General features: G+C 30.6%; 4 protein-coding genes across 4 annotated transcripts in view; 3 read left to right on the forward strand and 1 right to left on the reverse strand.

Moving 5' to 3' along the window:
• Positions 1 to 23,605, reverse strand: part of Tdrd3 (Tudor domain containing 3) — a 76,294-nt gene that overhangs the window by 9,381 nt on the left and 43,308 nt on the right. The window lies entirely within an intron of this gene.
• Positions 673 to 11,430, forward strand: Tsp74F (Tetraspanin 74F). The gene is made up of 7 exons (XM_087405307.1): positions 673 to 967; positions 7,956 to 8,053; positions 8,718 to 8,912; positions 9,120 to 9,290; positions 9,438 to 9,530; positions 10,359 to 10,499; positions 10,767 to 11,430. Exons 2-7 carry the CDS (start codon positions 7,976 to 7,978, stop codon positions 10,812 to 10,814), a joined length of 726 nt encoding a protein of 241 aa, XP_087261433.1. The 5' UTR covers positions 673 to 967; positions 7,956 to 7,975; the 3' UTR covers positions 10,815 to 11,430.
• On the forward strand, positions 18,312 to 20,270 carry LOC105146448 (15-hydroxyprostaglandin dehydrogenase [NAD(+)]). Its single transcript, XM_011056725.2, has one exon. It carries the CDS (start codon positions 18,439 to 18,441, stop codon positions 19,234 to 19,236), a length of 798 nt encoding a protein of 265 aa, XP_011055027.1. The 5' UTR covers positions 18,312 to 18,438; the 3' UTR covers positions 19,237 to 20,270.
• Positions 22,122 to 23,199, forward strand: LOC105146449 (15-hydroxyprostaglandin dehydrogenase [NAD(+)]). The gene has a single exon (XM_011056726.2). The coding sequence runs from the start codon at positions 22,250 to 22,252 to the stop codon at positions 23,042 to 23,044; it is 795 nt and encodes a 264-aa protein (XP_011055028.1). The 5' UTR covers positions 22,122 to 22,249; the 3' UTR covers positions 23,045 to 23,199.

Raw genomic sequence — 23,605 nt, forward strand, 5'->3', positions numbered from 1 at the left:
GGTTTTAATATACACCAGTGCGTACTAGTTCTTCCAATCGAATTCGCCATTAGAGAGTATGTATATATAAACATTTAAAAAATTATTACTTTTTTCTGTATTAATTTTGTCGTCATATTAATTATCAAGTAAAAGCCCCCGCGTGACAAAAATGTTGGATCGCATTCATCTTAACAGCAAAAATCATTAGTTTCTTGTATTAATTACCGAGGTAACATTAAATCAACAGATCGCCTTCTGCAGGCAACAGTTTGATTATCACATTCACATTCCTATCCGAAAGTAGGGCCTTGTGGAGCAGGGACTCCCGAGAAGCGGTTCTTCGTGTTCCGTAGTGCGTATGTTTGAATCATCGTGTGTACATACATGATATTGTGTGCGTTACCAGTGCATATGTGCCAATGGTTCCCCACTTTCGTTGGCCCCCATCGTGTGTTTTCCTCGTGCACACCGGCAGACCGGCTCGTGCACAATGGCTCGCACTATAGTTAGATCACGATGGTAGTAACGCGTATATGCAACGTATGGTATAGTAAGCCATGACTACATGAGAAAGAAAGAGGAGAAGAGAGAGGAACGAAGAGACATATTAAGGCTCTACTACGAGAGAACTGGTAGGAGAAGGGAGAAAAACAGGAGGGAAACAGAAGGACGGAGATCGAAAGAGAGAGTGCGAGCGAGGCAGAAGTTCACTCAGTCTTAACGTTTCAGTTTCACTCCGGTTCAGTCTGAAAACGCGCGTGTCCAACTCGGTGCCTCGGTTGTCGAATTCTCTCATCGGTAACGTGACATTAGATTCAACATCACGAGATTTATATATTTTCCCCGAAGCATAAGCGACTCATCGTCTCAGCGTTTTCCTTCGAAACGAGGAAGACTTTCCAAGCGAGAGAAAGGAATCGTTTATTTTTTTCATTTCCCGCGACTGCCGCCGGCTGGAGAGAAAGGGATCCGGCCAGGGACCAGCGTGAGTAAAGATGTTAAGCAATCGATCGGCATTAGAGGATACCCGTGCGATTCTCACGAGAACTTCGCATTTCGAGAGACGAGGAAGTTTGGTGAGACGCCGAAGTTGCGGTGATTCATCGTTGAATCGTCATTTGACGCACGGTTGTTAAATATGATTCATATCAATTCTACTTTTTGTTTGGCGATTTCTTGTTTCAGTCGGAAATATTAATTCTTTCTTTTTCCGGGAACTTCTTCTGTGAATACTTAATCTTTGGAATTGGTATTAATATCGATATAAATAAAGTCAGTGAACACGCAGAATCTAACTTATTTAATTTTTAAAATAATTTCTAAGTTAAACTTACTTAACTCAATGGAATTTTGTCATAACATTGTACTAAAGATGTGAATCAGAAAGGAAATGTAATTAGATATCATTTGGTTCATTGAGGTAATGTATATGAATTAACTTACGCCTACGTTTGTTAAATAATATCAATCTGTAAAGTAGCCAAAGACAAGAATAATAATGGAAACTTTCTTGATTAGTATGTTAATTTAATTTACACCCAGAACAAACTCGGTGACTAATAAACGAGAAAGTTGCTGACTGTGCCAGTAATTGCGAATTTATTGCCAAGTTTCATCGCGTTAATGTCCTCAAGTAATCTTTATATAATATCATTTCGTATCAATGCGAAAATAATAAACTAATTTATTAAGAAGCTCTAGTTTCGATTATTGTTAACTTATTTTGAAATTCAATTCAAGATAATTAAATTACCGTTTTCCTTCTTGACTTATTATCATTTTATAATTCAATTTTTATATAAGAAAAATATTATTTTTTAAACTTCTGTTGATTTGTTTGAGTTTTTTCTAAAAGACAAATAATAATATAATAATAAAAAAGAACTTTCTATCTAGATGTTACGCGTTTCATTGAGCTATAAAAATAAATCTTCAATTTTACAGCAGTGCGTAATAAGATCAACAAATTTCCGGCTTATAAAAAAAAAGTGATAAAATAAAAGAAACACGTTTTTCAAAAACGTTTCTCAAAAACATTCTCTTATAATCATCCATTATTTTAATACATTTATTAAAATGATGAATTAATTTTTCTATGCTAAAAAAATATTCTAAATTTTTGTCCTTGAAATTGATTTAACACTGTGGAGCTTATTTTTCTTAATCATTAAATAAATTATCTTTTTGTACAAATCGAACTTCAATCTTATAAATTATTTTCATAGAAAAATTTATCAATAATGAAGAAGTAATCACCAGAACTAACCCTTCAGTTAAAACTATTTTAAGAATAAAAATTCAGAATATTTTTAATAACATAGAAAAATTTAATTGATTGCTCTAAAAAATGTAGTGATAAATAAAGAGTAATTTACTGAATATATAATAAAAATGTGCAATTGTTTCATTTTATCACTTTTTATCTCTTTGTCCCAGAAACTTTTGGACTTTTTTTACATATTATTACATTACAAATGAAATGAATAAATATTAATATCTCTCTAAATGTTCCGACGAAACAAAAATCGAGAAAAGTGCATTAATTATAAAATTATAACGTTTTTCCCACACAAGATTATTTACTTATCTACTTTTAGAAAGGCTTATCAAATGCTTATCAAAGTCTAACCAATGCGACGAAGAATCTCGCGGGAAAGCGTGCGATGTTTCGTTCCGCATAAATAACTTCGCGGGAGCGCATTGAAATCACTTGACGAGTTTCCACGCGACTTCAAAATGCCACGCTAGATTCCACACGGAGGTCGTTACACGGTCGCAAGCCGGTATTATCGATTCTCCCCTCGACATATTATAGTGTTTATGAAAACTATCGTGAATTTACGTTGATGACGGGACGCTTGTAAATCGCATGAACAACGGCACGGCGTCGCGTTGGAAGGAACGCGCTCCGATTGCACGTGTCGCGTTAGCTTGTGGAGGAAGCACGGAGATTACGAAACGAGTTAATTAAATATGGATCGTGCTACTTGAAAGTACTATCTGGGAATATTATCTGAAGGAATAAAGCCAGCATAACCTCGGGCCGAGATTTAACTTTCGATTCATTGAAGAGCCGCACCTCGCAGGCTCCAAGCTTCTACCTACTCGGAATTTCTTCTCTCGCTCACGTTTCTTCTCGAACTATCAGTGAACAAGATTGTTCACAGGTGTACGCGTTTATTTTTAGCGTGAGGAAAAAAAAACGTTCTGCTTGCTCGCATCACGTGGATAATAGCGGCAAGATGAGCGGATGCTGAGCTTTTCGCACGCGAGAAAGACGTGATTATATCATCAAACATCTCCGATCTCGAAGACTAACATTGAGACGAGATGGATTCTGAAAATAATTCTGAGAGAATAGATTTATATACTCATGTCTTTCCGTTTCTTCAACACGGAATCGACGATCGTAGAATCGTCTGAGATTACATTGTAATGTCGTACGCTCAAAAATGCCATTTCGTAAGACACTGAAAAAGCAATGTCAGTGTAATCACGTACCTGGATAGTAATTTAAGGAACACATCAACTCAAGAAGAAGTCAAAATGATTTTATTTTAATGTCATGAAAATCAAAATGATGATTTTTATGACATTAAAATAAAATCATTTTGACTTAGTTATAAAATTTGGTTGTACTGTTTATTGATGTTAATTAGTAAAAAATAAAGGCATTTTAATTTTTTATTGACTTTTATGTGTTTCTTGAGAAGATGTCATCTATTTGACGTCATTAATTAGTCATTCTTATGACTAATCCAATGAATCTCTAACGTAAGATAAGAAGTTATAAGATAACGTTTAAGATTAACGTCAAAATTGTAAAATAACATGGATTTGTCACAGCCACATAACGTCATGAACTGACATTGAAAATATTTTGTTATTTTTTGTGTTATTAGTGGCATAAATAAATGACATCATTAGTTGATGACTAATAACTTTACTAACATCATCGATTGGTCATCTATTAACAAGTATGATGTTATAAATACGTCGTAAGATAGATATATAAATGACGCCATTATTATTACATCTTAAATATGACATCAATAATTTAAAATTACTAACTACCTCAAAATAACGATAGCTTGCTACCTGATTTCAATTTTGATACTAGAGTCTAATACTGGAAGTTCAATTCGGATTTATTTAATTTGATTTAAGATTTTTTTATGAAAACTATATATACATCAGTCTTTTCATGCATTTTCATTAGCTAGAATCAATTTTGTCATATATTCTACTCATACAGCATAGAATGCAATGTCGCTACCAAATCTCTACAATATTGCTACAACATGCAATGCTAAAGAAGAAAAAATTTGAATTGACAATTGAAGAATGTTTCAAAGCATTTGTAACATCATATATCCTTTGACGCTGAAAATGAACGTTGAGCTTTATCATCTTTATAAAAAAGACATCTTTATATTCCGGAGCTGGTCTATTTAATTAATGTAGTTAATATAATTAGCAGTTATTCTTTTTTACGAGTTATATCATTTTTTAGCACTAAATAACTTCAAAAACTATAGTTTTTTTAAAAATTACTTAGTGCTAAAAAATAATATAACTCGTAAAAAAGAATGACTACTAATTATATTACTTACATTAATTTTATTACATTAATAACAATAATTAAAATGCAGATGTAATATATAGAGTATAATATAATTGAGTAAATCATCTAACGATGAATTTGTTATTAATAGAAAAATCTTTATAATTTACTTTGTAATTTATTAAGTTGATGTAGTGATTACAATTTACAATTTATACTTTACTATTTAATATGTTAAATTGGATTGTTTTGACTTGACCTCTTACATTCGAACATTATTAATTTTAACATTTACAATTGCACTATCTTTTTTCTTATTAGGAATTTTTTAACTGAAGAAGACTTCGTATTAATCAAAACGTTTTCATTTTTGAATATTCTCTTAAGAAATAAAAAGTTAATATATTATTTTAACAACCAATTTGCAAGTTTTTGATCGTTTCTATTTAATACTTTTTTTTTCTATGTATTTAATACAAATTAACGAGCTTGCTCTATTTTTTCTTTATAGTTCCAATAGATACACTCAATTTCGATTAATAAATAAATGAATATCTGTTGCTTTGAGAAAAAGATAATATTGGTCAATATATAACACAACAGAGCAAGCAACATGTGTTAGCATTCTGCTGAATAACTACGACGCGGTTTTAGCTGATGATGTAAGAAGATTTTAATTGAACAACTCGCGTATATACTACTTTGCCGAGATCGAATGATTTATTAATGAGCGTTATCGTAGGCGTGCAGTTTTCCTAAGACTAATCCAGCAGAGTTCTTATAATTCCGCGGCGCCAGCTGCGAATTCATTTCATAGGCACGTAGCCTTTGCGCGCAAGGTATTCCAGACTGAATCACCTTTTATCGCTTCTCGTATCTTTGATAGATCACTCAATGTCCAAGTGGCTCTGGAAAACTTATTTGACTTCGAGACTGATTAACGCTATTCTTTCTCAGCCTTTCTTTTCTCCGATGATTATTTTAAAAGTGACGCGATGCCGCGGGGTTGATGGTCAGAAATTCAATGTTAGAGAAAGGAAAGCCGGATGAAGAAGGATTCACTTGTGAATTCATGGAAAAAAAAAGATTTGTTAAAACAAAAAATTCTATTAATTCAGTAAATCTACAGCCGTGATATACCGTGATACAACAGTCGATTTTCTATGTTAAAGTAATAAAGTTGTACAGCTGAATAAAATTAGCGATTATAAGTAATCATATTTGTTATATTAGTACAGTAAATTTGTTGATACAACAAAGATAACTTTCTATGAAAATTAATTCAATATATAGATTAAAATTTTTAACAAAATCTGTTAGCTAAGATGATGTGTATTTTTGTTAGTATAATAAAAATAACTTATTACATTGGCAATTTTCATTGTAGGAAAAAATTAGATGAATTAACACACTAATAATTAAAGATATAATTGAATCATTACATCTTCTTAGTTATAAATGTTGAAATTGCGCAGCAAGCTGTAGCTTTGAACCACATATAATCTTTCCGTGTTCATTTCTTCGTGGAAAAAAATTAATCAAATGCGCGCGATTAACATTAAGAAAAGTGATCTAAGTCTTTCGCAAGATAAAACGGAAGAAACTGCATCACTTGCGAGATACGGAGATTGCAGGTGCGAGCAAGATCATCGCGTGATTTTTTAACGTTTCGCTCTGACCGTGGATTACTTAATGCGCGAGCAGAGAAGCCACTTTCTCTCTCGGTCTCTCGGTAACTCGGTGTTTTCGAGGTGGTATACCGATGCGTGACCGAGGTTCGTACAACGCGTTACAAAATACGCAACCTTATGTGGGCGCGGTATGCGATATTATACGAAGTGATAGCGATCAACGTGCGCAAAGCCATTCTTTGGGGGGGGGGGGGGGGACGCATTGCGTCATTGATCGTAGACCCCGCGTAAAGTGCAATGAGCACGTCCGAACAGGTGAACGTGTTCTCCAGTAACAGGATTTCGTTATATGGAAACGTGCACGTTTCCTCTCGATTCGACGATTTACAGAGATAAAGATCGCCGCGCGACGCTGTTACGCGTTCGACAAACAATAGTGTGCAATTGAACGTGTGCGCAGTATTTTCAAAACAGGAAGTCGCCGACTCTGCTTCCCGAGCCGTAAAAATTCACATTGATCACGAACACCTATTCTGCCTCTCGACTCATTAGCCTCATTAATAGTTATTAGGACGCCGGGTTCTATTGCGTATGAATTATTGTACGATGGAGAATGAGAAAAAGACCACTTAATTAGATGAAATTTTAGCCTAATTCGTGAGAAATGTAATTAAATAAACAATAAAATGAATAATTTGTATACTTAATTAAAATAAGAGTAATGTACTGTATATATTTCTGAAATTTATTAATAAATTATTAATTTGTTTATTAAACAATAAGTAAGTGAAAATTAACCGAGAAATATTCAAATAAGCAAAGAAGACCATATTTTGGTCAAAACAGGGCTTGGTGCTTAATATAATTAATAAGTCAAGGCTTTTTTAAACAAGCAATTATAGTTATTCATAAAATAAAAATCGTTTTTTAAATAAATAAAGTACAATGCTATAAAGTTTTTCACGAAATATAATTGTTCGTTTTAAAAAGCCTTAACTTATTAATTATATTGCGTTGCATATACACGAGTTTATTTTTATATATTGATGCTTAATATTTTTGTGTGAATTTTTATAATTTGTAATTTGCTTAAATTGGAAATTCTACAAATTCAAATAAAAATATTATTAGACATCCCGCTTTGACTGAATACGGATACTTCTTTATTTATTTGTATATGATTAATTAATTAAATAAAGTAAGTTTGCTTCACGAATTGTGCGAATTAAGAAATTCGTTTTTATCGCGTTATATGAGTTTCATCTCCCGAGTCTTCAATAATCATTGTCGCGCCTATGGATATGGTCAAGGCTATGGTAGACAGCCAAGGTACTTCAAACTAGGTCAAACATAAGTCTGATGTCACTGAGATGTATCACATAATTAAGCGACGTACGTGACTGTTGTAAAATATTGTCTAATTATATTCGTTAAAACTCTTATATTCGGGCCTCTCAATGTCATTATATTTACAACGCAAGAAAAAAGAGACAAAATAATATAATGGATAAAGGCAAAGAAAGAAAGATAAATTAAACTAAGAATAAGACCAAAATTGCGTTTTACAATGAATTTTAATAGGAAAAAAGAGCCTATTTTAGTGAAACGTCATTCAAATTCTCATTACGTCATACGAAACATACTACAATGTTACTAACTGTTAAGGAAAAACTGAAAATATTTGCAAGTTACAGCGCTTTTGTCTTTTTAATGTTCTCATGTTTTATTGTTCATGTTTTATTTAAAATAATAACAGTTTTTTATTTCTCTGTTAACAGAGTTTCGCAGATAAGAGGGAATGGGATACGGCACGGAAATGGATGGCTGCGGACGTTTCATGAAATATTCCCTGTTCTTCACGAACTTCGTCATCTTTGTAAGTTCTAATCCCAAATGATTTTGCTGAAGCTGTAATATACAAGAGAATAACAAAATAATGCGAAAATAGAAAATATACTATCTACTAAAAAATATATTATACTATTTACTTGTTTTATTGATAAAAAATTAGCCTACCATTTGTATTTAATACAGATTCTATCCTTCTTGGAATAGAGCCATAAATGCTTGAATATTGTAGCAACTGCACAGTGCAATATTAAATCATATTCTTCTAACAGAGCATCTTCTAATTACGTAAAATATATTAAAAAAGGAAATTTGTTTCTCATTCTGTTCTTCAAAACTACAGGCGATATTTAAATCAGGCATTACCTAGGAAAGATGAATTTTCAGACGAAAATTTTTGAAAAATAGAGTAAGAAAATTTTCTTCTCCAATATCATTTATAGCAAAAAAGATTCTACTAAAAAAATAATAACTAACTACTAAATAATATTAAAAAAAAAACATTATATTGATACCTCAAGCATTATATTATTGAATGACTATTTCAACAAAGATAGAATGTTAAAACAAATGATGCCAATCTCTTATTAATAAAACAAATAGTCAAATAAATAATGTAATTCCAAAGTGTTTATATTATTTTTGTCCACATATATAGAGACAATTAAATTCACTATTGATTTATGCTGCAGATTGGCGGACTTATCGTAACGGGTTTAGGCATTTGGGCCTTGGTTGACAAAGTACCATGGATAGGCGAACTCGTGGGGAACGATCTGTTAACTGGTGCAGTTTATGTTTTATTAGTCGGCGGAATCATCGTGGCGTTTATCGCCTTCTTCGGATGCGTCGGTGCATCGCGGGAAGTCAAGTGTATGCTCCTAACAGTAAGTAATCTATTTTCGAATCGGGAGATTTCAATCGATAAGCGTCTCAATTTCCAGCCCTCACATCATTTGACGACTGTGAATGAATTTAATCTCTCCGGAAGAGAAGCTTATCTTGAATTGATTAAAGCTCATCAAGTCGTTGAAACTTGTTAAGATAAAGGCTATTGACTCGGACGATTAATAAAATTTATTATTTTTTTTCAGTACTTCATAATCGTATTCCTGCTGTTTGTAACTATGCTCATCGGCGGCGTCCTGGGATACATTTTCCGCGAAAAATTGCTGAGTACGGTCGACAGAGAGATGAAGAGTTCGTTGCGGCTTTACGATCATCGTAAATCCATTCGCGATGCTTGGGACACCACGCAATCGACGGTAAATATTCCCGGGCACGCATTATGTAAATAAAAGTTAATTTTATCAGACGATGAAAGGCACGATCCCGAGCGCGTTTTATCTTCCCCGTATCCAATTATTGTTTGGACTTTCCGAATTCAATTCTAATTCAATTCTTGACTTTAGCTCCATTGTTGCGGCGTTAACAACTGGAGGGACTGGGGAATTTACGGCCTCAAAGTGCCAGATAGTTGCTGTCGAGAAATTTCACCTGGCCAGGTAAAAATCAATTATATTTTAATATAAAGAAGAAATGGACTATTTGAATCAAGCTAGTTGTCAATTGCTATTATTATTCAACGTTGTAGTATAAAATAATTGCACATAAATTCAAACGTTTCAAGTTGAAATGATTGAAAAAAATTTATGTGTAATTATTATACAGGACCTTGAACAATAATAGCAATTAACAACTAGTTTAATTCAAGTATCTTATTTTTCTTTATATAAATAGTTATTCATATAAATAGCTATTCAATACACACACACACACACACATACATATATATATATATTGAGTAGCTGTTCATTACAGCCTATTATGTAATTATTACATTGTATTTTATTGCAATTGCGTCATTCGATGAAATAGTTTGTCAGCCAATTACATTCGTACTTAATAACAGCAATTTGTATGCACGTATCTCACAATATAACACGTGCCGTGTTTATAAAGCGTGTCATAAACATATTTTCATTGCTTAATAATGTTCACTTTAATCGAAGTCAATTAATTTGAAGATAAAAGTCTAGTTTTTCTAAAAAATGGAATTTTCCTCAGTACATCTGGTGACAACTTTTCAAAAAAACGCATTAAAGAGACTCGAGATTGCAATTTGACACGAATAATTATTCGCGTCTAACAATAAGTGATTCTTCACGCGACCCACCGATTTCGCTCGCTTGAGTACCGTCAATTTGGCCGCTATTACTTAATCGACCGAGTCTTCACCGCCCCAATCTATACCTCTCACACTTTCACTCCTCCGATCGGCTTTCTCGCGAGAGACGAACTGCGTTTCTCATGGTCGTTTGATCTGCTCGTAGCGATTCAACTGCAATCATAGCCCGGATTCGATAAATCCTTCCAATGCTTACGTAGAAGGTTGCATCAATGGAACACGAGTCTACATGCAGCAACACGCAACCGTTGTGGGTGCTGCTGGTATTGCAGTCGCATGTCTTATGGTAAGAAAGCAGTTAACATTTTTTACTTTGGTATTTTCTCCAATGAAAATTAAAGCCTCAACGCTATAAAGTCTATTAAGCCTAAACAAGTATTTCTTTTACAATCGAATTAATTTTAAAATTTGTATAACATTCTCTTTTTTCTTTTTTAAAATCGTATGACTAGCATTCTTGAGCACATTGTATTCAAGCAAATACTTTCTTTCATTTCTTCTATCTCTCATTAATATTTAGTAATATTATATTTTAATTTTTGAAACATTACAGTTCTTCGGAATGATTTTCTCCTGCGCACTCTTTAAGATGATCGAATGACAACAGGACATCAATATAGTCTGAGGCTGTCTCAGATTTCGTAAAAGCGAACAAAGGGAAGCGGTAAATTTTCAAAATCTTCAGAAGATTCAGAAGATTCAACTTTACCAATCAATAAAATTACTTGTCGCCATAAACGAGATTGATTATACCGTGATAATCAAAAACAAGAATCTACATCTGATTGTACAGATCTCGCTGATTTATTACACACACTGTTACATCTATAATGTCAAATTTAAACTAATTTAAGTTGGCACTGCTCCTACTCTCAATATGTCTCAATATTTTATACTAAAACAATAATTAAATTTGACACTATATAGTTTCAAATTTAATCATTAAAAGTATAAAATAACAATATATTGAGTAGAATCGAGTACGTGGTAACTATTAGGTTAAACTTGATATTATATAGAGTTTACAGTACATATATAGTATTATGCATCATGATTACCATTATTCTTTACAGTTTTATATTGTAAGTTATATATATTTAAGATATTTTCATTTAGATATATACATTTGAATATACATATATCACTAGTATGTTAGTGCATCATACATGTACTTTTCACACATGTACTGTGCCGTAATAAATATAATATGTATATAATATTGTGTACATAATATTATCTATATGATCCTTCCAATAATTATTCTTGATTAATATCAATTAAATAAAACGTAATAATTTATTTTCAATTATTAATTATTAAAAGTGAAAATGTAACAATTAATTTTGTATTTCATAATGGCTATTTATTTTTGTAGCTTATCATTAAATATGTTTTAATTGTTTTTTTTATTTAAAAAAAAACGGTTTTATATTATAATAGGATTAAATATAATTAGAAATAATCTTAATTTAATAACAATATTAATAAAATATTTATTTTATCAGATACTTGTCTTATAAAAATAAGAAACGTATAAATAAATAAAATTATTTCTCATTACACAAATTCTGTCAACATATTTTTTTATAAGATTTAAGGTTGTAGTACACAAAATACATAAGTATAGCATAACATATAGCATAGCACATAAGACTGATCCAAGTGAACAATAAGTCCTTCATCGAAATATAAAAAAAGATTCTCTCTTATAAACCAGTATCCATTACGCTGCAGAGATTTTCTAAAAGCTTTGGGTGAGATTCCGTTTGACTACAAATCAATTGCCTACAGTATCATTTACTTACATCATTTTTGTCGACAATTCGTCGACACACGGTGTTACACGACAAATCATGCTATTTACATTAAACTGCATGTTTTATATTGCGAATTGTTAGGATTATTTTAGTTTTGCTATATTTAATTCTCCAGAATTGTAACTAAGGTAATCGGGCCCAATGTGGAGTCCCCTAAGCTTTGAGAATTTTTTGCTGAGGTCAAAATTGGGTCAAGATTGAAAATTAATGTTAGAAAGAGGGAATATTTCTGAACATTGAAAAAAGTATGAATCATATTCATATAAATGCAATAGAAATTTAAAAGAAAGGTAGCATTTAAAGCACTTTAGCAAAATATATACCTAATGTGAACCGCGTATATGTCTTCCCTTTTTTATATTTGTGACAATGTCACATTTATGCATATGCTCGGACATGGCTCATATTGGTATACACCATACAAAGAGTTCCTATTTTCTTTAATTAACAAAACGTTGTGACAAAAATATAGTGTTGTAAAGTATAGAGCTACAATAATATGAAATTAATAATCACGTTTTCATAATTATAGAAAACAATTACTTATTTACGGAATATTACATCACGATCACGATGTATCAGTTTTCTGTTTTTACACAGACAAAGTGAATAATATGATCTATGAATCGATATAATCGAATCATATGGATCATCTGTTCGAATTTCATCATCTGTTAAATTAATCATATAATCATATATAAATAGCGAGTGGCCAATTTTGGAAAACGACCTAAATTGGATCCAATTATCTTATTATCATCTAATACTTTCTCTTTCTCGTTATCTTGTTTGTCCTCCTTCTCCTCCTTCTTTTCCTTCCTTTCAAAGATGTTATTTTTGAACCCATGCTACAATAAATTATGATTACGTCTAATTATTGAAATGTAATGAGTTCGCGACACTTTACACGGCATTTCCAAGAAAACAGATAGTTGCTTAAAAATATAGAGTAGACCGGGAAATAAAGTGCCATTTTTGACATTTTTTTGTTCTAAAATAAAGAATATTTAAGACAGATCGTGCTGCTATTATCGAAACTAGAGATTTTTGACTATATGAAAGGCATGCAAAAAGTATGCGCATATATCTTTAATTAAAAAAATACTATAAATTTTGCAGAGGAAGTCATTCGCACTTCTTATATACAGAGCAAGAAGTTCCACATAATGGGTAAAAAGTATCAATATTTCTATATCAAGTTTGAATTCTAAGAGATCAAAATACTTACTAAAGAGTTTTTTTTTTATTATAAAGCATCGGCCTATATTAAATGAGTTTTGGTTAAGTAATAAAATTACAATAAAAATAAAGCAAAAGATACAATAAAAGTGTCAATCTTATAACACAAATAGTAAAATTATTAGGATTATTTTTAGTAACAATGCAACTGAAAATCTCTCGGTAATTATTCAGAATGCGGATTTCACCTCTGATTTCGATGAAATTAGACTCATTCGATGCGTTTTTGGGTCGCTATACTTCATTGACAGATTTCTTAATCTGAATAAGTCAACTTTAACGCTTATAATATCTCAGTTCACAAGGCTCAACGTTTTTTCTTACAAATTCTTTCATTTTGTGCAAAAACGTGTCGGAAGTGAAGGCCGTATTCTGAATAATTATCAATCCCTGTGTAAAAAAACACCAATAATGCTGATTCTATAATGAGTTAGCAGTAGGAAGTTTTACAATTAATTTTAATCGGTGAAGTTAATCAGCATTAGTCGAACAAGTTGGCTATTTGTCAACTTCATTGACATAAGACCTAGGATTACCGATTTATTCATTGTAAAATCAGCATTTAAGGATAACAAGAGTACTTTTTACCTCAGTAATACAAGTAAACTTTGCTGCATTGTTATTAAAAAAGTACAATATAATAAAAATAACCGTTTTAATAATCGCTCTATTAAAACAATACAATAAAATTAATAAATACTTAATCTAGTTGCAAAAATGATCTCTTTAAACCACAAAATAACTATGACGTTAATATTTTACTTTTGGCTTTTAAACGCACGGACACATCCGCGTAAGCTTTCTGCGACAGTTATTAAGCGGCAACGAACTGTGTGGCGTGAGATTTTCTCTTAATTGACGAATGGTGTGGCAGAATTTTCTAATGTGAATGCGTTATCATCGAGAAACAAGGAGTGGACCTTTTTCCCCGATCTATCCTACATTATTCAACAAAATTGAATGGAGATGTTTAAAAAATTTTACAGCTTGAAATCTCTACTTTTCAGATCGGTACTTAAAAAATTTTACTAATATTTTGTGAAATTACAAACGTAAATAAAGATGCATCAGATCTCAAAATTTTTTCTGAAATTTGCGAAGTTTCACGGAGCATAAGTAATGCACACAAATGCGGTTTACATCATTCGAAAAGATGAATCTTTATTTTTAATTTGTTTTTTTATGAAGCTTTGACGATTTTTTTTCTCAGCGTTGAAGCAAAAACGACTCTTTTTGCTTCGATGTTGAATAACTCAATGAAAAAAATTGTACAGAGAGCTTTTCAATAGAAAAGTAAATTAAAACTAAAGATTCAAAAGCTGTCAACCGTATTTATGCGCAATTTTTAATTCGTGCCGTAATATTTCGCAAATTTCGTAAAAAATTTTGAGATTTGATGCATTTTCATTTATATTTGTGTAACTTTATAAAATATCAGTAAGATCATTTTCTGAAGTACCAATCTGAACAGTAGAGATTTCAAACTATAAAATGTTTTTTTAAACATTTTGATACGATGATTTTTTACGAAATTATTCTATCTTAAAAGTTGCCTATCTTTGTATAGGATGAAACGTACGTGATCTTTTAATTTTGTTGAGTAATTGTGTTTTCTTTGAATCAATTGATTTATCTCATTATTCTATAAAAGTGTTGAAATGCGATTATATCAAAAAATTTATAATAATTTACGAGATATTTTATTAGGTGTTGGAATTAATTCGTAGCGTTTTACAAGTGATGGGAAGTACTTTCATTAATGTATTTTTTAATGCTCATGTGAAATAAATAACATTCTTTCATTAAAAACGCTACGAATTAATTCCAACACCTAATATATTTGATGTCAAAATGTACTATTATGGAATAAAGTGTAAAGTATCTCATACTATTAATTTTTCGATAATTTAACTTTAATTTATGTGCAGACAATAAGAAAAGTCATATAATTATAATGTAAAAAAATTATATAATTCTAATTTAAAAAAAAAATAAATAAATGTGACTCGCAAATCTCCAAAATTGCTCCACAAAACAAAAAAAATAAATATCATCGTACGTTATCTTCAATATTAAACGAATGATAGATAACAAAAATATTATACTTTGCTTAGTTTTAAAAATAATAATTTGTAACCTTTAGTAGGATACATTGTATATATTGAAAATTAAAAAAATTGTAATTATAATTTATATTCTCAAATTTAATTTTGAAATTACGAAACAAGTATTTCTATAAATAAAATAGCGTCATTTTCTATCAATAAATTTAGTGATTAATGACCAACGATAATAGGCATTAAAAAGCGACAATCATGAACGATAGACGATAAGAATAGAGATAACAAGCAATAAAAAAAAATATTAAACCAGGAGCGTTCTCTAGCTTAAAGATGGTGGTCATTGCAATTTGCATAAAGAATCTTACATATATAAATAAACGTTAAAATACACGTTTCATTGTAGGCTTCAAGAGATCAGCATAATGTATGACATAAAAAAATAAAACTAATAATCACTGAAGCAGCTGCAGAATTAAGCTACAAGTACGATATATATTCGCATTGCATTGCCAATGGCAACTGACACAAATACATTTCAAACATGTAACTCAAACATAATCTTAATTTTTTGGATCGTAACAGTTATATCAAAAGTTACGTGAATCTGCGGAGAATGTTCTCAAAGGATCCCGCACCAACTTTATGGATTTTGGCTCTCGGTGAAATTGTCTGAAAATTTAGTATGTCCTCCTTACTATCCTGAACAAACATCTCGATAGGCACAAAGTCCAAAAATGCCTAGAGAGACCGAATCATGGAGCGCTTAAGTATGAGAATACGTCTATTCGCTCGATGATAATCGGTAAGATTGTAACGTATTTATATGTATATGAATCCGGGAATCGATTCAGCCAACTAAGATAAAGCTGTCTGTGAAGTCTAGCACCGCCATTTTGTTAAAAATAAAAATCAAAGTTGTATTAGATTGTGCTAGGCTTGTGTTACGTTGTGCCGTAAATCATACTTCGATATCTCAAAAAATGAAGCAAAAATTGAAAAAAAAAAACCATTTTTAAAGTCCAACCGCCATTTTGTTAAAACAAAAAATCAAAGTTGTGTTAGATTGTGCTAGGCTTGTGCTAACTTGTGCCGCAAACCGTAGTTCAATGACGCAATTAGTTTATTAAAAAATCGCACACATTAAGAATTGGATTTAAATTGTAACGATGGATGTTCCAAGCGGACACTGTAAACGCTGCAATTTCTAGGCGATTAGGCCCCAAGTGAGTAGGATATGACATTTAATTTTTTTCGAGACCTTAAACCAATATACTACTGTCTATACCTCACTGTCTAGGATGACATATCCAATCTATGGTCCGTGATTACGGAGTGTTGTGTGTGATATTCCGATTATGTGATTCTGCTTATTCTTGTTATTAAAGTTCTGTTCGTCTGGCTTATGTAGGATGCCATTGCAGTTTTTGCAGTTGATTTTGTACATTACGTTAGAATGTAAATTTAAAGGCAGTGTGTCTTTGAGTACCCTGATGAACCGTCTTATTTTATTCATCCCAGAATAATCTATCCGAACTGTGGAAATATTCTTAATAATCTTATTAATCTTTTCAGAAATAATATTTGGAAATGGAATGGTGAAATATTTCTGACTGTATTGTTTTAATTCTTATGATTGGTGATAATTTTTTGAAACTTTTAATACAACTGTTGAAATTTGTTATGTAATCTTTTATTGATATCAAAAATTATTTTTAAGATGTATCCATTGCTAAATAATATTTTTATGATATTGTCGAAATTCTTTATCAAAATTCTCGGATCTAATAACAATAATAGACTCAAAATTACAAATGTAATTTCTTAATAGTGGAAATGAGAAAGATAACGTCCTGAGAAGATAAGTTTGTGTTACAAACCGTAAATAAGTTTTTTTTTTTATTGATTTACGAAATATCTAGAAAGTTTAAAGATTTGCTATCTTCTTCCAGTGTGAATTTGAGTCTGGAATACAATCTTATAATTTTATTGATATAACTGTCAATAATATATGTATATGTATATACATACATATATACACACACACACACGCGCGCGCGCGTTTTCATTTACATAATTATGTCATGTGCTAAATATATTAGGTGTTGGAATTAATTCGTAGCGTTTTACAAGTGATGGGAAGTACTTTCATTAATGTATTTTTTAATGCTCATGTGAAATAAATAACATTCTTTCATTAAAAAACGCTACGAATTAATTCCAACACCTAATATAACAAAATAATGTAACAAAGTTACATTATTTACATCAAGATCTTGTTTACGCCATAAAGCAGTTTTGTCATAAAACAGAGACATGCATATAATGACAAAGAATTATATAACAGTGTCAAGTCATGTTTCCTGGGATGTAGTTGCATATTGTATAATGCAAAATTTTTTTAATAAGTAACTAAGTGTTTTATTTACACCAACTGATTTATCTCATTATTCTAAAAAAGTATCAAGGTGCGATAAAAAAAATTAATAATTTACGAGATATTTTATATTAAATGTCAAAATGTAGAATAAAGAGCAAAATGTCTAGTAATATTAATTTTTCGACTATTTTATTTTAATACTTTTATACGCAGAATAACTAAAGAAATCACAATGTAAAAAAATTGTATAATTCTAATTTAAAAAAACAAATATAACCTACTAATCTTCGAAGCTACAAAATAGGAAACAAAAAAACAAACATCATCGTATAATGTTATCTTTAATATTAAAATAATAACAAAAGTATAAAACAAAAATATTATACTTTGCTTAGTTTTAAAAATAATAATTTAAAACACACTCTGTATACATATATTTGAATTTAAAAAAATTGTTATTGAAAATTATGATTTATCTTTTCATATTTATGTTTGGAATCACGGGAAGTGTTTCTGTAGATAACAAATTTTTTATCAAAGTTTAGTAAATAATCACAAGCGATAAAAACGACAGATAACAATTATAAATAAGCGATAAGGAAAGATATTAAAACCAGAAGCAATTTCTCAACAGAGACAGTATTCAATCGCGATTCATTAAAGAATCTTACACAAGAAAGTTATATAAGCTAAAGTACGGTTCATCAAAGGCTTCAAGAGAACAACATAATGTATGACATAAAGAATAAAACTGTAATGATCACTGGAGCGGCTGCAGGATTAGGTTACAAGTATGCCGAAATACTGCTTCGCAATGGTGCAAAAAATGTTGCTGTGGTCGACCTGTCAACGTCAAACGGCCAGAATGTTGTGGCTACTTTGGAAAACGAATTTGGAAAAAGCCGTGCCATCTTCGTTGCATGCGACGTAACGAAAGCTGACGAATTTGAGAAAATATTCAAGAAGATCGTTGACACGTTTAAAGGACTAGATATACTTATCAACAATGCTGGTATATTTAACGATAATTATTGGGAGAAAACGATTGATCTCAACGTCAAGGCAGTAATTCGCGGCTCTATGTTGGCATTTGACTATATGGGAAAGCATAAAGGTGGCAAGGGTGGTTTAATCGTGAACGTTGCATCCGTAGCTGGATTGGACCCAATTTCTGTTATGCCAATGTATTGTGCTTCGAAATATGCTGTTTTAGGATTCAGCCAGTCTCTAGCAAAGCTGTATAACAAGACTGGAGTGCGAGTTGTTATCATGTGCCCGGGCACTACAGGAACAGCATTGCTAGAAAATTTCAGAGATAAAATCTGTGATTCCATTCGCGTGGCGCTAGATAATGATATTCCTGATATGAAGAAAATTTTGAAACAAACAACTGATCATGTGGCATTTGCGATGTTAGATCTCATTCAAAAGGGTAAAAACGGAGCGGCTTGGGTCGTCAACCATGGTAAACCACCAAACGTCGTGCACTTTCCCCCTTTTTCCGAACGACTTTTGTCAGTTCTTTAAGTTGGTATTTAATAATTGTTCTTACTTCGTTTTGATCAATTTACAATAATTACCAAATCAATTATAACGTATATGCAATTATATAAAATAATGTCAATTTTAAAATAAACAATACAAATTTATTAATTGTATCTATACATAAAATCAATAAAATTATATTGTTAATAATATTATATTGTTTATCTCATATGTATTATAACAATTAATATTAATAAAATAGGTATTCATACTTGCTATCATCATAGGCTTAAGATATTATAAGAGTCATATATAATTATATATAAATTTATTATTAACAATATTAACACCTTAGAAATAGAGATATAGAAATAACTCAATGAATTCAAGTAAGAAATTCTTGCAAAATTACTATTTTTTGTCATCAATTAAATCACCAATTAAATTATATGTAAGTTATTAAATAATTTTAGTAATACTTTTAATCTTTTATCATTAAATTTCTCTTTAAATAAATGCGCTTCAATAAATGATATATTCTATAATTTCTTCCTTACAATTATAAAATATTAAGTTCGCCAAAGATGAGATGATTAAAATTTGAAAAATATTAGTTTTAAAAATAAAATATATGGCTTTAATAAATAGTACAAGAGAAAGTCTAAAAGTTTCTCAAGAAATAATGTTTAATTATAGCTCAGTGCAGAATATCCATTTCAATAAATACTTGTTTATAGATCATTGATCAAGAAAATATTAATGATTCGCATTGACCGATAGTCTTTAATCGTTCATAAAGTGTGATTGCATTTCGATATACTAAACGCCGATACTTTCGTGCTCGATTCGTGTCGGTGAACGAATGTAAACGAATTATAACATGACGACCTTGAATGGCGCCACATATGACGAGCGCTAAACTTTGTTTTTCTGTTAACATTATGTAATTGAAATATACGCCGAATATTATGTATTCCACGTAACAGACCTAACATTCGTATCAGACTAGATATTTTGAAATTGAGATTGAATTTTATCAATCAAAATAAAATTTATTGAACTTAATATACATATAATGGGTTTCTTTCTTCTGGTTAAATTCAACCACCTCCGAGATTATAATTGTTCCTTCTCGTTTCTCCTTTTTTTCTCTTTCTCAAAGGTGCTATTCTTGCACCTATGTTGTAAATTATGATTGCGTCTAATCATCGAAATGTGATTTGTGTGGCACTTTACACAGCACTCCCGGGAAAACACATTGTTAATAAAAAAAAAAATTATTTAAGCATAAGGATTTAGCTTCGATCGATTATGGGCCTTTATTTCGTATTTCTTATTGATTGTATTTTTCCATTGTATTAAGATGCTATTATAAAAAAATTGATTTATGCGAAATTTTATCAATAAAGGAGTATAAAGCCAATGAGAGAGTCGACACATTATTAACATCTTACTAACGCCTTATCTTTTAAGGTTAATTTTTAAAAGCATTAAAATAAAGCTACATACTAAATTCGAACAACTTAACAAAAATACACACCGAAAGAATGCCAACAATTTAATTACATATTTCACTGTCCCCTACGTGCTTTCAAGTGGAAAAATGTAAAAGATTTTTTAAAAATAACAAAGCTGTGCGGTGATTTGGCTTATATAGAAATTTTAATAATAATAAATTAAATACCTTTATAAGAACACAAAAGGATAAATTATCACCACTATTACATTCTAATGTGATCTACAAAATTAATTGTAAAAATTGTGATGCATCCTATGTGGACAAGACGGAACGATTATTAAAAACACGTATTAATAAACATCGGAATCATGTAAATAGGAATATCATACAACATTCTGTAATCACAGAGCATAGAAACGGAGTTATAACGGAGTTATAACGCGATGTGATTATATAATTATGTCTTGAGAACGTGTGAGAGGACTTAGTCGTTATTGTTATGCTAAGTACAATGTAAGTTTTATCTAACTAATACAATTTCAATCCATTGACTACTAATAACATTTCAAAAATTTTACATATTAATTCGATTTTAATTAAATGACTGAATTCTTGCTTGGGTATCCAGCTAAGTATAACAGACGATAATAAAGTTCTCAATTTTAACACCAACACATCACAACAGCCTAACGATTATTCATTGACAGCATTCACCTATTGTTTTATACAATATCAATTACAGTATCAATTTGACTCCAATAATATTATTTTTGTTATTGAAAAGGACCTAATCTTATGATCGAAACGTCTGTAAATGATGATTGACATATATTTTATTTTTGATTATACACGTACAACTGTGTCCAATCTCATTGGCTTTATACTCATTTATTGATTTAATCTTTGGAGCCTTTTTCAATTATTGAAATATTTGATGTCAAAATGTGCCAGAATATATAAGTGTAAAATATCTCGTAACGTTAATGTTTTGATAGTTTTACTTTAATACTTTTATATGCAGGGTAACTAGAGAAATTATATAATGTAAAAAAATTGTACAATTCTAATTAATTAAAAAGATAACCAGATAATCTTCGAAGCTAATTTGCAACAAAAAGCAAACAAAAAAACAAACATCATGAAATGAGGATCTCCAATATCAAACGGACAATAATAAAAATGTTATACTTTGCTTAGATTTAAAAATAATAATTTTTAAACAATAATAAGATTGAAAATATAATTTATAATACGTTTAATATTATAGATTCTGTATACATATATTTAAATTTTAAAAGATTGTAATTATAATTTATTTTTTCAAATTTATTATTACGATTATGAGACAAGTATTTTTGTAAATGAAAGAGTTATTTTCCATAAACAAATTTAGTAGTTAATCACCAGTGATAATAGGCGCTACAAATAGCGATAATCATTGAGAATAATGAACGATAAAAAACAAGCGATAAGAAAAAATATTAAACCAGAAGCGCTTTCTGTACAAAGATAGTGTTTATTGCGATTCGTTAAAGAATTATACATCAATAAACGCTAAAGTACACGTTTCATAAAAGACTTTAACAGATCAATACAATGTATGACATAAAGAATAAAACTGTAATGATCACTGGAGCAGCAGCGGGATTAGGCTATAAGTATACCGAAATATTGCTTCGTAATGGTGTAAAAAGTGTTGCTGTGGTCGACCTGCCAACGTCAAACGGCCAGAATGCAGTAGCTACTTTGGAAAACAAATTTGGAAAAGGCTGTGCCATCTTCGTTGCATGCGACGTAACGAAAGCTGACGAATTTGAGAAAATATTCAAGAAGATCGTTGACACATTTAAAGGGCTTGACATTCTTATCAATAACGCTGGCATATTTAATGACATTTATTGGGAGAAAACGATCGATATTAATGTCAAAGCAGTAATTCGCGGCTCTATGTTAGCATTCGACTATATGGGGAAGCATAAAGGCGGCAAGGGTGGTTTAATCGTGAACGCTGCATCCGTGGTTGGATTGGAACCAAATCCTTATTTAGCAATGTATTGCGCTTCGAAATACGCTATTGTAGGATTCAGTCGGTCTCTGGCAAATATATATAACAAGACTGGAGTGCGAGTTGTTATCATGTGCCCGGGCGTTACAGGAACAGCATTGGTAGAAGATTTCAGGGATAGAATCAATGATTCCATTCGCGCAGCGCTAGGTAGTGATATTCCTGAATTGGACAAAATTTCAAACCAAACAACTGACCATGTGGCACTTGCGATGTTAGATCTCATTCAGAAGGGTAAAAACGGAGCAGCTTGGGTCGTCAAAGATAATGAATCACCATGCACCATGGATTTTCCCTCTTATCTCGAGCGACTTTTACCTATCTAAGTTGATATTTAATAACTTGTCGTACTTTGATCAATTTATATGACGACTATGAAATGAATTATGGTATATGCAATTACATATATAAAATTATATCAGTTTTATAATAAACAATATATTACTATACAATTTTGTTAATTATATCTATAATTAATATTAATAAAGTCTTCACACTTATTATTTTCATGTTTAAAATATTTAAATATATTATATGTACCCAATTTTATATAAAATTATTATTAGCAATATTAACATCCCAGAAATAAGAATACAGATATAAAAATAACTCAAATGATTAAAGAAATTTTTCCAAAATTATAGTTCAATCATCAGTTAAGTCAACAATTAAATTATAAATAAGATATTAAATAATTTTGATCCGTTTAATCTTTTAAATAATTTTTGAACGAATGATATATTCTGTAATTTCTTTTTATAGAGACCGGGGCAAGTTGTTACATGGGATAAGTTGTTACAGTTAGTATTTTTAGTTGTCACAGATGCCAATGCATTTTATGAACGTTTATATGTGATTTTTATGATATTCTATAACTTCACTTAGTT

The sequence above is a fragment of the Acromyrmex echinatior genome, chromosome 4 (assembly GCF_024713525.1).
Source record: "Acromyrmex echinatior isolate Ae372 chromosome 4, ASM2471352v2, whole genome shotgun sequence".
Classification (NCBI taxonomy): Eukaryota; Metazoa; Arthropoda; class Insecta; order Hymenoptera; family Formicidae; genus Acromyrmex; species Acromyrmex echinatior.

Bases quoted from the DNA above. Each gene is read 5' to 3' on its own strand.
- Tsp74F (XM_087405307.1), top strand. From the start codon at position 7,976: ATGGGATACGGCACGGAAATGGATGGCTGCGGACGTTTCATGAAATAT. The intron at 8,054-8,717 runs GTAAGTTCTAAT...TTTATGCTGCAG, and splicing joins TCACGAACTTCGTCATCTTT to ATTGGCGGACTTATCGTAAC. The intron at 8,913-9,119 runs GTAAGTAATCTA...ATTTTTTTTCAG, and splicing joins TCAAGTGTATGCTCCTAACA to TACTTCATAATCGTATTCCT.
- LOC105146448 (XM_011056725.2), top strand. From the start codon at position 18,439: ATGTATGACATAAAGAATAAAACTGTAATGATCACTGGAGCGGCTGCA.
- LOC105146449 (XM_011056726.2), top strand. From the start codon at position 22,250: ATGTATGACATAAAGAATAAAACTGTAATGATCACTGGAGCAGCAGCG.